The sequence below is a fragment of the Arachis stenosperma genome, chromosome 1 (genome assembly GCF_014773155.1).
Source record: "Arachis stenosperma cultivar V10309 chromosome 1, arast.V10309.gnm1.PFL2, whole genome shotgun sequence".
NCBI classification, from domain to species: domain Eukaryota; kingdom Viridiplantae; phylum Streptophyta; class Magnoliopsida; order Fabales; family Fabaceae; genus Arachis; species Arachis stenosperma.
The window spans coordinates 37,635,898-37,650,237 of record NC_080377.1 but is presented as its reverse complement, the minus strand read 5'-3'; the positions used below and the strand labels follow the sequence as shown (position 1 = coordinate 37,650,237).

Below are 14,340 nucleotides of genomic sequence, written 5' to 3'. Positions count from 1 at the left end.
AATTAGTTTTTCTCCAAAACTCAATTCATAGAAGTCGCAGCAAGAGAAAGAAGTTGCTGCCCTATTTGACCTTTTCTGCTACAGGACAGATTTAACAACCTAACTTTAAAAATTTGCCATAAATTGTATATTTAACAAAAAGATCCCAAATTTTTTAGTTTAGTTCCTTATATTCCCAAGTTTAGCCCAAACTTAGTCTCATGTAATTCCGATCATTACATAATTAGTTACAGCATATGCAATACCATCACAACACAACTCTACATCCTTATTAACAAACATCAATCCTAATCCATCATAAATAAATATAAGAGCACACCATTAATAACTTCCGCACCTCATAATTTCAATATATATATCCACCAACAAATCTATTCCAACAACATTACAAGGCTAATCTTTAAATACAACAAACAATTCAACTTATCCTATGGTTCCTCTAACCTAAGTTTTCACAACACCGTAAATTTTAAACGTACAAAACTTAAACCATACCTTGGTTGATTACTTAGTTCACCCAAGGCAGCGTCACAACTCAAAATTACAGTCCCTCCAAGCTCAATCAAACAGCCACAAAACAAGCCTTGGTCATCAACAAACCTCTACGTAATCCCAATTCAATTCCAACGCTTATATACCCACTTAATCTACACCTAATACATATACATGTTCCAATTTCAGATTTCTCATCATAAATACAAGATTGGGCTAGGGTTTAGATTGTCCTTACCATGTCCACACGCGTAACAACTTGAGCTCAATAAGTTTCGTAAGCTAAATTAAACCTAAAACACCAAATTATACAAAATCTCAACACCAAAGCCCAATAAATTCAGAACTGAAAATGAGAAAATTAAGGAAAAAAGTATGGCTTCCTTACCTTACAATGTTATGGGCTTTGTAGAGTTTGACGCCACGGTCGCATGGCCACAAACAGATCGTCAATCGGAGCTTGGAGCGAGAAGTTATGTGGATTTGAATGAAATCAAGGGTTTTGGAATCTTCAACATGTTCTTCCCCATTTTGGCTCTGCCCAGCATGTTCTGCATGCTGAATGGAAATGAAATGAGCTTCAGCTCATTATATACAGTGAGTTGGTTGGGCTCACGGGCCCGGTTCAGGTCCGGTTCGGCCAGTTTGGCTCGTTCGGCTCAATTTTGGGCCAAATTTTTTTAAAGTGATATCAAAATTCTCGTTTTGACGAGCTCTATCCTATTTTGATATTAGTTTTATATATTTAATTTTTCTATTGAAAATTCGATTTATTGACTAATTATTTACTGATTTTAGCGGGATTTACAGTCATTAGTAGTATATAATTTATAAATAATAATTAATAACTAATTATAATTTTAGGATGTTGACTACACCGGTGGTTTGCTTACAACTTCAAAGGTATTCTCAATCATTGAAGATGAGAAAGTCGAAGGTGCTAATGTATTTGTACAAAAAATGAATTTTTTGTTTGTTTGTTTTCTCAAAGTTAGATCTTTCTTTTATTCAAAAAATATTATTGAGATAAAATCAAAGGTGAGAATGAAGTCTTTCATTTAACGTAGTATTTTGTACAGAATTTGTTGCTTGAATTTTCCAATGAAGTTGTGAACAATGATGAATCCGAAGTGTTAGAAAATGCTATTACACCAACCAAGCACTATCCTCGGAGTCAGAAGATTCAAAGGTGCAAGGAGATACCTCAACTTCCAAGAATATCAAGATTGAGAATGAAACTTGAGAATTTGGATGCACATGTTTTGGAATCCTTTTTAGAGTCTTTTCTTGAGTTGTTATTTCCAAGGAGATACCTCAACTTTCAAGAAGATCAATATATTTGTTTTAGGGGAAACATTGTCTTTTCTTGAGTTGTTATTTTTCTTTTGGTTCTTTTCAATTTTTATGTTTGGAATTTAGAATTTTTTAAATATAAATTGAAGATATTTGATTATTACTTGTGGTTTTATTTTAAATTCAATTCACATCGTTGATATTTTGTTAATTTCAAATTTAGTATTTAATGTCATAAAATTATAAATTTCTCATATGAATTATTGTTGATACAATAAGTTAGTTATTAATTTTTAGTGTGTACTTATTTAAAAAAAAATCTATTTATAATTTTTAATTAAAATATTATGTTTAAAATTTTAAATTTAAATTCAAATAAACTTTTTTTTTGAATTTTTACGTAAGCAATTGGGTTTATTTTTTAAAACTTTATATAATTTATAAGCTACAATGCTAATTACAAAAGATTATATTAAAGTAAATAGAATTACGAGTCTTATTAAAATGTGAGGTTATTTATACTATTTAAAAGAAAATTTTAATTTGACATTCTTCTATACTTAATTCTGTTTCTAATGTTATTCCAACAAAATTGAATTAATTTAGAAAATTTTATTTAAAAATTTAAAATTTGTATTAACTAATTAGAAAACTCTATTTAAAAATTTAAAATTTGAAATTCTAATATTAATTCCTAATTAAGTGACTTATTAACCATTTCAATTTTTAAATTTAATTTTTTTTTACTTGCTACATTTATAAATTTTCTCTTTACTCAATTTACATTGTTATCTTTTAAATTGTTTCTGCACAATAGAATACTTTCATTTTTTCTCTCTTTTTAAATATTTTTCTAAATTTACATAATTTATAAGGTTATTAAATTTTAGATTGTATTTAATTTTATTTATTTTTATTGACAAATAATAGGATTGATACTATTAATGATGAAACTAATAAAAATTATTTTTTAATTAACAAATTCTTATATTTCTAACGAACAACGAACGTTTAATTAGAAAATTTTATTTAAAAAATTGAAATTTGCACTAGTTAATTAGGAAACTCTATTTAAAAATTTGAAATTTGAAATTCTAATACTAATTCCTAATTAAGTGACTTCTTAACCGTTTCGATTTTTAAAGGTATGAGATACATATTTAATAATTGTCAAGATGCTATGGTAATTTGTAAGAAATATGGATATGGATATCCAGACCTTTTCATCACAATGACATGTAGCTCGAGTTGGCAAGAGATTGGTAGGGTTAATAATTCAAGGAACTTAAAGGTTGAAGACCGGCCGGATATATCGTGTAGAGTGTTCAAAATTAAGCTTGACATGATAATCTCGGATCTTAAACAAAGAATTTCATTTGGTGTGCTAGATGCAAGTATTGCTCATCATCATCCAATATTATTTTTAGAGAAATATTCCTTTAGATTGTTATAAAATTAATGGCAAAATATTTTTTACTTAACATATTGTTGATTTTCTATTATCACCCTTAATTTATCAAAGCACATATAAATAGATAGTTTATTTATAACATATTTTTTTTTCTTTTTGGTATAAGAAATGTATACGGTGGAATTCCAAAAAAGAGATCTACCATATACTCACATTCTTTTATGATTAAGTGGAGACCATAAGATAACAACGACAACTCAAATTGATCAATTAATATCTTCAGAGTTGCCAGATCCTGATCAACACCCAAAATTGTTTAGAGTTGTATCTACATATATGATTCATGGACCATGTGGTAGAGCTTTTTCAAAATCTCCCTACATGAAAGATGTGTACTGCACTAAATATTATCCCAAAATATTCATTAGAACCATAATTATCGATAATAGTGGATACCCATCATATAGAAGATGAGACACAATAGTGATTACTGAGAAGAAGGGAGTCCGTATGGATAGTAGAAATGTGGTTCCATACAATGCATATCTGCTGATGTCTTATCAAGCGCATGTTAATGTAAAGTAATGCAACAAGTCAAATGCTATCAAATATTTGTTCAAGTACGTGAATAAAGATCCAGATAGGGCAGCAGTTGGAGTTACAAAGGAAGCTTCCAGTGGAGAGGATGCTCGGGTTATTGATGAGATCAAACAATTTATAATTGCAAATATTTGTCTGCATGTGAGGCTGTATGGAGAACTTTAACTTATGATATTCATCAGAGGTGGCCTTCAATGATGAGATTAACCTTTCATTTGCTTGGAGAGCAAAATATCATCTTTAAAGACGATGACGGTCTTGAAGAAATCGTGGAAGAAGAGAAAGAAAAATATACGATGTTCTTAGCATGGATAGAGGCCAATAAAAAATTTGAATCAGGTCAAATTTTGATATATGTTGAATTTCCAAATCAATTTGTTTATGATAGAGAAGCAAGGGAATGACATCCACGCAAAAGAGGGTATTCTATCGGAAGGTTAAACTATGTTTCACCGGGTACATGTGATATTTATTATATGAGAATTTTGTTAGCTGTTCAGAGAGGTTGCACAACATATGAGTCTATTAGGACAGTTAATGGAATTACATATTCTAGCTTCCAAGATGCTTGCTATTCCATGGACTACTGTGCGATGATAGAAAATTCATTATAGCTATTAATGAGGTAGCTGAACTTGCATCTGGTCATCAATTGAGAAAATTATTTGCAATGCTACTGATATTTAATAGCATTAGCAACCCAGAGTATGTTTGGAATGCAACTTGGACATTATTAGCTGATGGAATACTATATGAGAGGAGAAAAGCTTTGAAAAACCAAAGGTATTTTACTATGTCTTTTTTTATATCAAAATTGTATTCTCTTATTATTTTTATTTTTATTAATAATATTAACAGTTTTATTTTAAAATTATTTATTAAATATTTTATAAAACCACCATGTGCTTTTGTTAGGACTAAATATGACTGATGACGAATTGAAAAATTTCTGCCTTATTGAGATTGAGAAGATACTGAACAGCAATGCGAGATCTTTAAGAGATATCAATCAATGGTATATCCTAAGATGTCTGATGTTCGTCTTTTTCAGAATAAGATAATAGAGAAGGAGTTAGCATATGACACAAATAAGTTGACTCAAACAAACTTATATACGGAACAAAAGATGACTCATGAGCAAAGGTTAGTATTTGATGAGATACTCAATGCTATTATTACAGACTCTGATGGTTTTTATTTCGTTTATGGGCATGGTGAGTGTGGTAAGACATTTATTTGGAATGGACTTTTTTTTGCTATTCGGTCTAGAGAAAAGATTGTTTTAAATGTCGCATCCAATGAAATTACGTCTTTACTCCTACCTGGTGGCAGAACGGCTCATTCTAAATAATCAATACCCATTACAATTACTGATGAATCTACTTGCAACATCAAGCATGGCAGTTTGAAGGTTGAGCAGCTCATCCAAAGTAGCTTAATAATTTGGAATGAAGCTCCAATGCTCAATAAAAATGTGCTTTGAAGCACTTGATCAGATGCTCAGGAACCTTATGTCAGTTACCAATCAACATAAGACACATAAATCATTTGGTGGTAAGGTTGTTGTTTTAGGAGGTGATTTCAGACAGATACTTTCGGTGATTCCAAAAGGGAGTAGACACGATATATTGACATCAGCTATTAACTCATCTCATCTATGGTCGTTTTGTAAGGTTCTGAAACTGCATATGAACATAAGACTTCTAATACCTTCTTCAGATCAAGATGAAGGTGAAATGAAGAGATTTAATAATTGGATACTTGATGTTGGAAATGGAAATATTGGTTCTGTTGTTGGTGATGAATTAAAATTTAAAATTTCAAATGATATATATTGATTACAACTACTGATGACCCTCTCTCTCATTTGGTAGACTTTGCATATCCAAATTTGTTGAAAAACATGTCAGATTACAGGTATTTTTAGAGTAGGGAAATTCTTGCACCCACGCTTGAGAGTGTCGAGAAGGTAAACGATTTTGTCTTGACAATCTTTCCAGGGATGGAAAAGGAGTATTTGAGTTCTGACACAACATGTCAAGTTGATGAGAATGAAGATGTACAACAATAGTGGTTCACACCAGAGTTCCTAAATGACATAAAATGTTCGGGACTACCCAATTACAAGTTGACTTTGAAGCTAGGAGTCGCTATAATGCTACTGCGAAACATAGACCAGACTTCTGGTTTATGCAATGGGACAAGATTAATATTTAGGTAAGAATAATATTATTTTCATTTTAATAGCATGTTATGATTTACACTTTTATATAAATATTTACTGTAGATATAACTAATTTATCTATAATTCTACTTTCAGATTTGAGATAAAATGTGTAATAAAGAGCACAACAACATATACCAATTGCTTTCCAATGAAATTAGTAAGATACTAGGTTGTCGATAAATTTTTATTAGCCTTTTGATATAAAATTTAGTGTAAAATTGACATGCTATTATTACAGTTATATATGTTCTTATTTTTTTCATGTCTCCCTCCTTATGTTTCAAAAATATAAACTTCAAACTCTTCTATTTGCTTTTTACTTTGAATAAAGATAAAACAGCATATTCAATACGTTTATTATATAATGACGATAATCGTGTTATACTAAACTAAAAAAATTTATAATTAAAAAATATTATTTTTAATTTAACATGTCAAATTTAAATATAATCCCGTACATCGCACGAATTTAACACTAGTAATATAAACATTACACAACCTTTTATATTCTTAAAATTCATACATTGTAACACAAATTGATAATCGTATATTGATAAGCGTATAATTTTTTAAAAGATTTTTTTCATATTTTCAATTTGTCATAATTAGAAAAAAAAGTGTTAATTTTCGTATGTCTAACATGAAGTAATTAACTATATATCAATTTGGACACTTATATTAATCACACACAAAAAATTAATCTGGTTGACCATAATTCATTTAATCTAATTGAAACCATTATTCCTTTAGTAAAGTAAAAGTTCTTATCATCAAAACCCAACCATTTTCAAAAATATATATACATATTAGAAAAATTACAAAGGAAATTAATTATTACTAACCACAAAATTTTAATGGCCATTCAAATAATTTCAAATAACTACATACTTACATAGTATACCATTCACGTTTTTTTATATTGGTTTTAATTTAAATAAATCTACAGTTTTTAGTTATAATCAGAAAAAGATCAAACAAATTTGTTTTCCAGGTAAATTATAAATTTTGTTCGGGTTTCTTAACAAAGTCTGTAAAAAAAACAAAGCTTAAATACCAACACACCTTATTACTAATCAGAAACCTAGTCAAAACGGCCACAAATTCACCTGAAAAAGAACGGTGCAAGCCCAGAAAAAAACTTCAATTTGGACTAATTTCATTGATTCTCATATCACAGATTAAAGCTCTGGTTAGCAAGTATAATCATATGGTCATACTGTTCACTTCACGGCTTCTCCACACTGCAATGCACAATCGACCTGACGCAGGGAGGAGTTGTCCAGGCGCAGGTGTCTCCCAAAGAAGCTGTCCACGTCATAGTCTTCAGGTGTCTCCCAAAGAAGCTATCCACGTCATAGTCCTCACCTTGGCAGTCTGCATCTCTGAATCTTTTCTATCAAACAAACTTAAAATTAAAAAAGGATAATGGTAAAATTCGTTTTTAAAAAATCACTTATTTTTTAAATTAATTTTTTAATTAAATTTATCTTTAAAATTTTTTTAATTAACTGTATTAGTTTTTTTTATTTTTTTTGACGACGCTAAATTTATTAATACTATATGTTAAATGATATTAGAATATACATAAAAATTTTAATTGACTATTAGTATAATAAATTTATAAAATTAAATTAAATTAAAATTTAATTGAGGAATAATTTGAGGTATTAAAATTTTTTAATTTAAAATTGATTTGATTTAATTTTATAAACTTATTATGCTATTTGCTAATTAAAATTAATATGTGTATTGTGGTATTTCTTAATATATTATATAAAAAATTTTGACTCTATTAACAACGAAAATGATAAAAATACTAAAATAACTAACTTAAAATTTTTAAAAATTAAATTTAATTAAAAAATATTTTAAAAATTAATTTAAAAAATAAATAATCTTTTAAAAATTAATTTGATCGTTTATTCGTCAATATGTTCATATACAAGTTGGAGTTCCAAAAAGGGCAAAGCCCAAGACAAATATAGTTCTGGTTTGATAGGTTGAGCATGAAGGTAAAAAATATGAAAATGTTGAGCGTGTTAACAAAAAACTAAAATTAAAAATTGTTATCTTCACCAAAAAAACCAAAAAACCTGCCATTTCAAGACCAAACACAAGAAAAAGGAAGAAAAAAGTTCCCCAAAAAATGGGGGAAAAAATTGGTAGTGAGCGAGGGGAAAAGCTGGAGGTTAGAAAAAATTGGTTTTGATTGGAGAGATATGGAGAAGAAGCTTACTCTGCTTCAGACTGTTGCCACTGCTGGCGTCTTCTCTGCAATTTCCTTCTGGTGCGTATAAAAAATTTTCTATTCGCTTTTCTTTCTTATTTTAGGGTTTCTTTTAAATTATCGTTTCCCCAATTTAATTTCACATGAATTAAGAATTATGAATGTTGCTGCAATTAGGTATGGGTTCATGTTTGGGAGGGAGTCCTCTCGTAAAGAGCTCTCACAGTTAATCGAAGATCTCCGAAACGGAAACCCCTCTTCCTCTTGCTCCGTTTCCAGTTCCCAATCTTGAAATGAAATGGTTTCTCTCGTTTCCTTCACGCCATCATCACCATGTGTTTGTGTAATTTACTCTGTTACTTCATTCCTTGTCTCTATATAGTCTCTGCAATCAAATGGGACATATTTTCTATATACTAGTTCACTGTGCCGTTGGACACTCATAACGTGTTTGCACTAATCTGTTTTGTTTTGTTCGAAATCCACATTGGTCCCTTCCCCTAACAGTTTTGTAACTACAGTTGGTTGTATAATTTTCTTGTCAAATTTTATTTTTCTGCAAGTAATTTCAATTTTAATTTTTCATGGTTTCTTTATATGCTTTATTCCTGTGTTAATGTGTCTGTTTCGTTGAGAGAATGAGGTGAAACTTTGCCCTTTTTGGGTCTCTAAAGGTTACCGATTTTTGGATTACAAGTTATAATCTCTGAAGAGTAATAACAATCTGATAATTATGTTCCAATTCAAACTTCAGAGTTCAGATTATTGATTTAGAGTAGAAATCTTTCAGATCATTGACTTCTGCAATTGTTTATACTGGCTTGTTCACTATGCATAATCTGATATCTTCTTCTCAGAGGTGTTGTTAATCAATAGTGAATTATTTTTCCAATAGTTTGGAAATAGTTCTCCTTTTCTTATCTTCAACTACTTCTGGCTGTTTCTTGGCTTGTAACTATTTTGTTTTTGCTTGATGTTATCTTTGCTGTTGTGTTAATGGTTTGAATCTTGAAAATGTAATAAGAATAATCAAATAGAACAAAATGGCATACTTATACAGATTCTTAAGTTAGAGGGAAACAAATGACATAGTGGAGCTTATGTATATTGTTCAGAGGAATAGATTGAAATATCACCATCAGTATATATTGAGTTTCTACATCAACAGATGAAGTTTTTCACCTATAGTACTTGGAATTATATACATTAATGAAATAAAATAATATCTTGATCGTCATGGGTATTGACATGGCATATGCCATTCTTGTGTATAATCATCGTAATTCTATACTTATTATTATTACATTCTCACACAAGAGCAGCCTCTTGTGATTTTTCCCTCTGAGTTCCCTTGATGTGCCCAACATAAAGGTCACTTCCACGGGAATCAGCGTCTGAGAGTCTCTGTCTCCGACCACCTTCAGACATGCTTCTGACAAAGTCCACCATGTGCCGCCAGTTATCACCTTCAAACAACTTCTTGTTCATTCTTAGATATGTAAATGCGGTTAGTCCGTTGCCGGAGTCTGACCTACTTGTTGACAAAACTTGAGCATATGCATCTGCATCATATCTTTCCAAGGCATTTTCTCCTGCAAGTTCTACTCTAGCCATCTTGGTTGCCATCTTTACCTGATGAACTAACCCCTCTGGTGAGCAGTTAGCGTGGCTAGGCTGCTCTCTGTCCTTCATTTCCATGCAGGTGAAATTGAAGATGACTTCATGTTTTGCCAGCATTCTAGCAATTGGTAGATAACCATCATTGAATCGTGTATTATAATATCCGGCGGTTAGTTCAGCTGCATGTGACCTTGCTTTGTAGTGCCAATGGATTCCAGCAATTTTCCCAGATAGTTTGACCCCAGATGCCTGAAATATTCCTTTGGCAGATGCAAGAATCTTGTCACCATGATCCAGCAACTTGCTGGAGTACCATTCCAGAAAGAACTGTCCATATTCGGAGTTCCATGTTCCTTCCCTTTTAAAAAATCCAGTATCATCTGGAAATTGGTTGTACTTGCCAGAGTCATGGGGACCACTTGTTCCCCATTCTTTCTTTCCAATGGCTTCTGCAGCTGCTGCCAAGGATGCTTTCATATACTGCATCAGAAAGAAGTAATTTTAGCAAAATAGACATGTTGAAATTGCCGTCTGTTAATAGTGTCCAATGTTTTGTGTGCTTTTGGGCCATTGTAGAAAATAATGCCTACAAATGCCAGTTTCCATACCTTGTCGTAGCATTGGAATTCACCAATTCCAGGAAACCTCCAAGTTCCATTGCTTTCTGGGTATGATGGATATCTTAGCTCCCCACAAGGACCCATACCTACTTGTATTTCCTGCAAGAGAGTTGATCTTAGAAACTCAAACCTCATTTATTGCACACACAATCCGAAATGCATCATGCTCATGGTGAGGTAAACCTCAAAACATAAAGGGCTTATTTTAATTAGTACCATAATTTGAGTAGTCCATCTGCAGGTCCTAGATATTTTACACTGAATTACAACAATACCTTCTTTCACTTTGTTATCTGACTCACTTTTATATGATGAAATACCAATTTGTATTGTAGCAGACTTTGCTGTATTACTTACCACGATAACACTGCCCAAGTAATTTCTGAATCTGTCATGGAAGCTCTTCATGTAGTCAGAGTAAACTTGGAGGGGAGTCCTTCCTTTCAGCACAGGCATGGAATCACACCCTAAAGAGATGTACTCAGGATTCCTCCTCCCTGATCTGTCTGTATAAACCAGGTCAGGGTTCTTGCTGATCTCTTCCAACACCCATGGTGGTAGAGGAATGCTGAAAAATTGCAATAAAAGAATAATTGTAAATAAGTTTACGTCATGGTCATTTAGAACTACCGAAATTGTTAATATCATCTATCATTTTAAGAAGATGACGGTTATGCCTAACACTACGAGTATCATTTAGTAATAAAAAAAGGATATGGCTAAAATTCAGCTAATTAGTCATTTCATCTATAGGACCGATTCTCAAGTAGAATCTTTAACAAGTTACATAATACACCCTTTCATACCTGCAAGTGTCTCCAACATTTCCTCCACACTGATGGAAAGACATGACAACTTGAAGCTTCAAGCCATGCATTTGTACCATCTGCACAAGCTCAGCGTAGGCTTCCCAGTTGTACTTCAGAGGCCCATCTTTCTCCGCCAAACCCCACCATACATCAACCATTACCCCTTCAACGCCGGCACTTTTCAGCGCCATCAAACTCGCATTCATTGCTCTCGGCTTGTTCAAGCCGCCTCCCATTGTTACTGTGTCTAGCGGCAGCATCACATACACAGGCACCCTCTTTGACACATTGTGGTTGTCGTGATGAGCAACTGACGGCGCATGCACCTTCTCCCGTTGCTCATCTCTCTGGTGTGTCTGATGATGACTTGCTTCCCTCGCCGAATTCTTTACTTGAATGCGGGAAGATGGCTTAATCTTTGCAAAGCTAACTGTGGCAGAGACATCATCAAAAGCTTTAAGGGCCTTGGTTTCTTTCTGGTTTACAAAAGAGATTGAAGAACGAAGTGTTAAGGCCATTTTTGTGAGAAGATGGAAGAAAGGAAGGGTACGTAGAATTTCTAAAGACGGAATGTGCATATTTATAAAGAAAATAAAAAAAGGAGGGGAACTCAGGTTTGGAGTTGAAGTTGACAACATTGGTGGGCTCTAGTTGAAAAGTGTAAAAGTGCAAAAAATCAAAACTAGTCTGTTCTGTTTGAACCTTGCTTACGTGGTTCCACCTCTTCCATTCTTATCTAACCGGAAACGTACGGGCATCAGTTTTTGGTTGTTAATTACTAGTCATTATTTGTATTATGATCATTCGAAAGAAAAATTATGTGACTAAGGATGATGGGAATTGCATATTTTCTTTCTTTTCATTATATTTCCCTTCGTTTTTCTGATATTCATATGGTCATCGAATTATTGGACGACCGGACAAAAGAGAAGAAAATTAGGCAACAAGGTGCCAAGTTATTATTCACTATGGTGATTGGTGAAGAACTCAACAACCTTTTGAAGAACTTGATTTTTTTTTTAATCTAAAGCAAAAACTCAAGGGTCACTAATGCCGGTTTGTGCCTAGGTAAATGCATAAACTGCACTTATGCCAGTGATTAATAAATCTTGATGAATCCGGAGATCCTGACCTTGAGCTTCTCAACCCAAACTTCTTTTAATCTCTTGGTTATTGCATGTTATTTGTTTTTCCTATCGAGGGTATCCATAGTTGGAAATGTATTGAACCCCTAATAATATATGCTTAAAGAATCTAATTAGCTAACTATACTAGACTCATGGATTAGTAAATATGAATATATGTTTATTGTTAAGTAGTTCTGAAATTGTAGAAAGAATTTCTTATTTTATCCAAATAAGATAATTTTTGACAGCGAATTGGAGACAGCAGCCGCGTCTAGCCTTGTATTTCTATAGCACAGCCAAACTTGAATGTTGAATTATTGTTCTTTTTTATATGATATTGCAAACTTATTTCACAGGACGATAATCAACGAGTGGTCTTTTGCTGTTGCCACCATAAAATGACAAACCCCACCAAGTTTGAATAGGTATATTTTCAATGGTTTTCTGTCTTCTGCCTCCTCCAGCAAACTGGGATTTTGTGGATGAAAATGTTTTATAGTTTCAATATTATTTCTTGGTTCTTGTTCAACCTGCTCAAGATAAGAAGGGCTCAAAGGTCCATTTTTTGGTTGGGGAAAACCTGTGGTTCAGATTATATATTTGGTTTCTTATTCTTGGACTGTTCTCTCTGATTTGTTTTTCATTACTGTTCAACTTTTCACATTGCATAATAGATGCATTAGCGTGATGGACACTATTAGAATCTTATTGTTGACGAATAAAGTAGGGTCATTCATTGCGAGCATGAATAGCCTTTTTTTGTCACCTGGCAACAATTTTCCTTAAACGTAACGGGAGACTTGCAGTTGCTTGCTTTGGTAGCTTACAAAACGGTGAAGTATTAGTTAGGAATCTGTATTTATCAGGTAGGAGAGGCTGTCATCGTTGCTCACTTGCTGAAGTTAAATTAGTCGGGTTTCGTTCCGTCGTGCTTCATTCTTGTTGATTAACTGGTTATTTATTTGTGCTCATTTCCCATTACCTGGTTACCCTTGCACAAAAAGTTGAGCAACAGTAATCAAGAAAATGCTTCCCATACTTGTAGGGAACTTTGGCTTTAAGTGATTATTGACATAATATAGTTTGTTATATGAACTAAATAGTATAATTTATTTATTTATTTAATAGCCAACAAGTTTGGCATATCATGTTCTGTAATAAATTCGATAGAAAAGTTTAACTTCAGCGTTTTTCATGCAATTTTGGGGAAAGAAATCATTCTCAAGTCTGTCAAGAGAGCAACTAGCTAGGCTAAGCTCTTGGGAGAACAATTATTGACCGTGATTACTTGATCAACCAGCCTCATTCCTCTTTAAATGTTTAGATGTGGAATCAAATTTCGTTAGAATGAGAAGTCATGTGATGTTCACCAAAATAGAGACATATGGGGAGAGAATTATGGGAAATTAATACTGTACACAAGTCAAAGTCCATTGAAGACAGATTGCACCATTTTGCATGGTGATGTGTCCCACAATCTCATGTGGTATCCCCTACCACAAGTGCTGCTGTTAAGTGTTAATATAAGCTTTGCTCACATGAAATCAGGTTACAATACAAAATAAGCCACTCTGTGGTTCTCCTGCAGTGCTGCTACATTCATAACCCCTTAACTAACTTTTTTTCCTAAGGATTTAATTTGAATGCAATTTTCGTGTAAAAGAGTTTTGCACCTATGTTCAAACATGTCTCATTATATTATGATTTTTTTAAAATAAATAAATTAAATATTTTATTTACGGATATAGATAATTTATAGCTTAATTATCAATTTGTGTTTTTTTACTTATCTTGTTTACAGTGTAAACAAAATAAGCTTGTGCATATCTCATTTATAAGACATGTTTTTCGTTGCATGGATCACGTTTGCACACGTGTTGTGAAATAAGGCTTATCTCGTTTACAGTGTAAACC

General features: G+C 32.3%; 3 protein-coding genes across 7 annotated transcripts; 2 read left to right on the top strand and 1 right to left on the bottom strand.

Moving 5' to 3' along the window:
- Positions 1–5,268: 5,268 nt before the first annotated feature.
- On the top strand, positions 5,269–5,634 carry LOC130977914 (uncharacterized). Its single transcript, XM_057902222.1, has one exon. It carries the CDS (start codon positions 5,269–5,271, stop codon positions 5,632–5,634), a length of 366 nt encoding a protein of 121 aa, XP_057758205.1.
- Positions 5,635–7,997: 2,363 nt separating this feature from the next.
- LOC130962891 (uncharacterized) lies at positions 7,998–11,054 on the top strand. Of its 5 annotated transcripts, none has more exons than XM_057889062.1 (3): positions 7,998–8,310; positions 8,428–8,551; positions 10,826–11,009. In XM_057889062.1, exons 1-2 carry the CDS (start codon positions 8,243–8,245, stop codon positions 8,540–8,542), a joined length of 183 nt encoding a protein of 60 aa, XP_057745045.1. In that variant the 5' UTR covers positions 7,998–8,242; the 3' UTR covers positions 8,543–8,551; positions 10,826–11,009. The 5 variants fall into 5 exon arrangements, 3 of the variants coding, with proteins under 3 accessions (XP_057745045.1, XP_057745039.1, XP_057745033.1); XM_057889056.1 differs by having other exon boundaries at positions 10,829–10,957; XR_009079796.1 differs by having other exon boundaries at positions 8,004–8,310; positions 8,428–8,593; positions 10,826–11,054.
- Positions 9,371–11,817, bottom strand: LOC130962886 (beta-amylase 3, chloroplastic). Its single transcript, XM_057889044.1, has 4 exons — positions 11,297–11,817; positions 10,848–11,058; positions 10,479–10,589; positions 9,371–10,350 (listed from the first exon to the last, which is right to left on the bottom strand). The coding sequence occupies exons 1-4, from the start codon at positions 11,815–11,817 to the stop codon at positions 9,559–9,561; spliced, it is 1,635 nt and encodes a 544-aa protein (XP_057745027.1). The 3' UTR covers positions 9,371–9,558.
- Between the last annotated feature and the right edge of the window lie 2,523 nt (positions 11,818–14,340).

Bases quoted from the DNA above. Each gene is read 5' to 3' on its own strand.
- LOC130962886 (XM_057889044.1), bottom strand. From the start codon at position 11,817: ATGGCCTTAACACTTCGTTCTTCAATCTCTTTTGTAAACCAGAAAGAA. The intron at 11,059-11,296 runs GTATGAAAGGGT...GCAATTTTTCAG, and splicing joins AATGTTGGAGACACTTGCAG to CATTCCTCTACCACCATGGG. The intron at 10,590-10,847 runs GTAAGTAATACA...ACTCTCTTGCAG, and splicing joins ACTTGGGCAGTGTTATCGTG to GAAATACAAGTAGGTATGGG.
- LOC130977914 (XM_057902222.1), top strand. From the start codon at position 5,269: ATGTGCTTTGAAGCACTTGATCAGATGCTCAGGAACCTTATGTCAGTT.
- LOC130962891 (XM_057889062.1), top strand. From the start codon at position 8,243: ATGGAGAAGAAGCTTACTCTGCTTCAGACTGTTGCCACTGCTGGCGTC. The intron at 8,311-8,427 runs GTGCGTATAAAA...TGCTGCAATTAG, and splicing joins TTCTCTGCAATTTCCTTCTG to GTATGGGTTCATGTTTGGGA.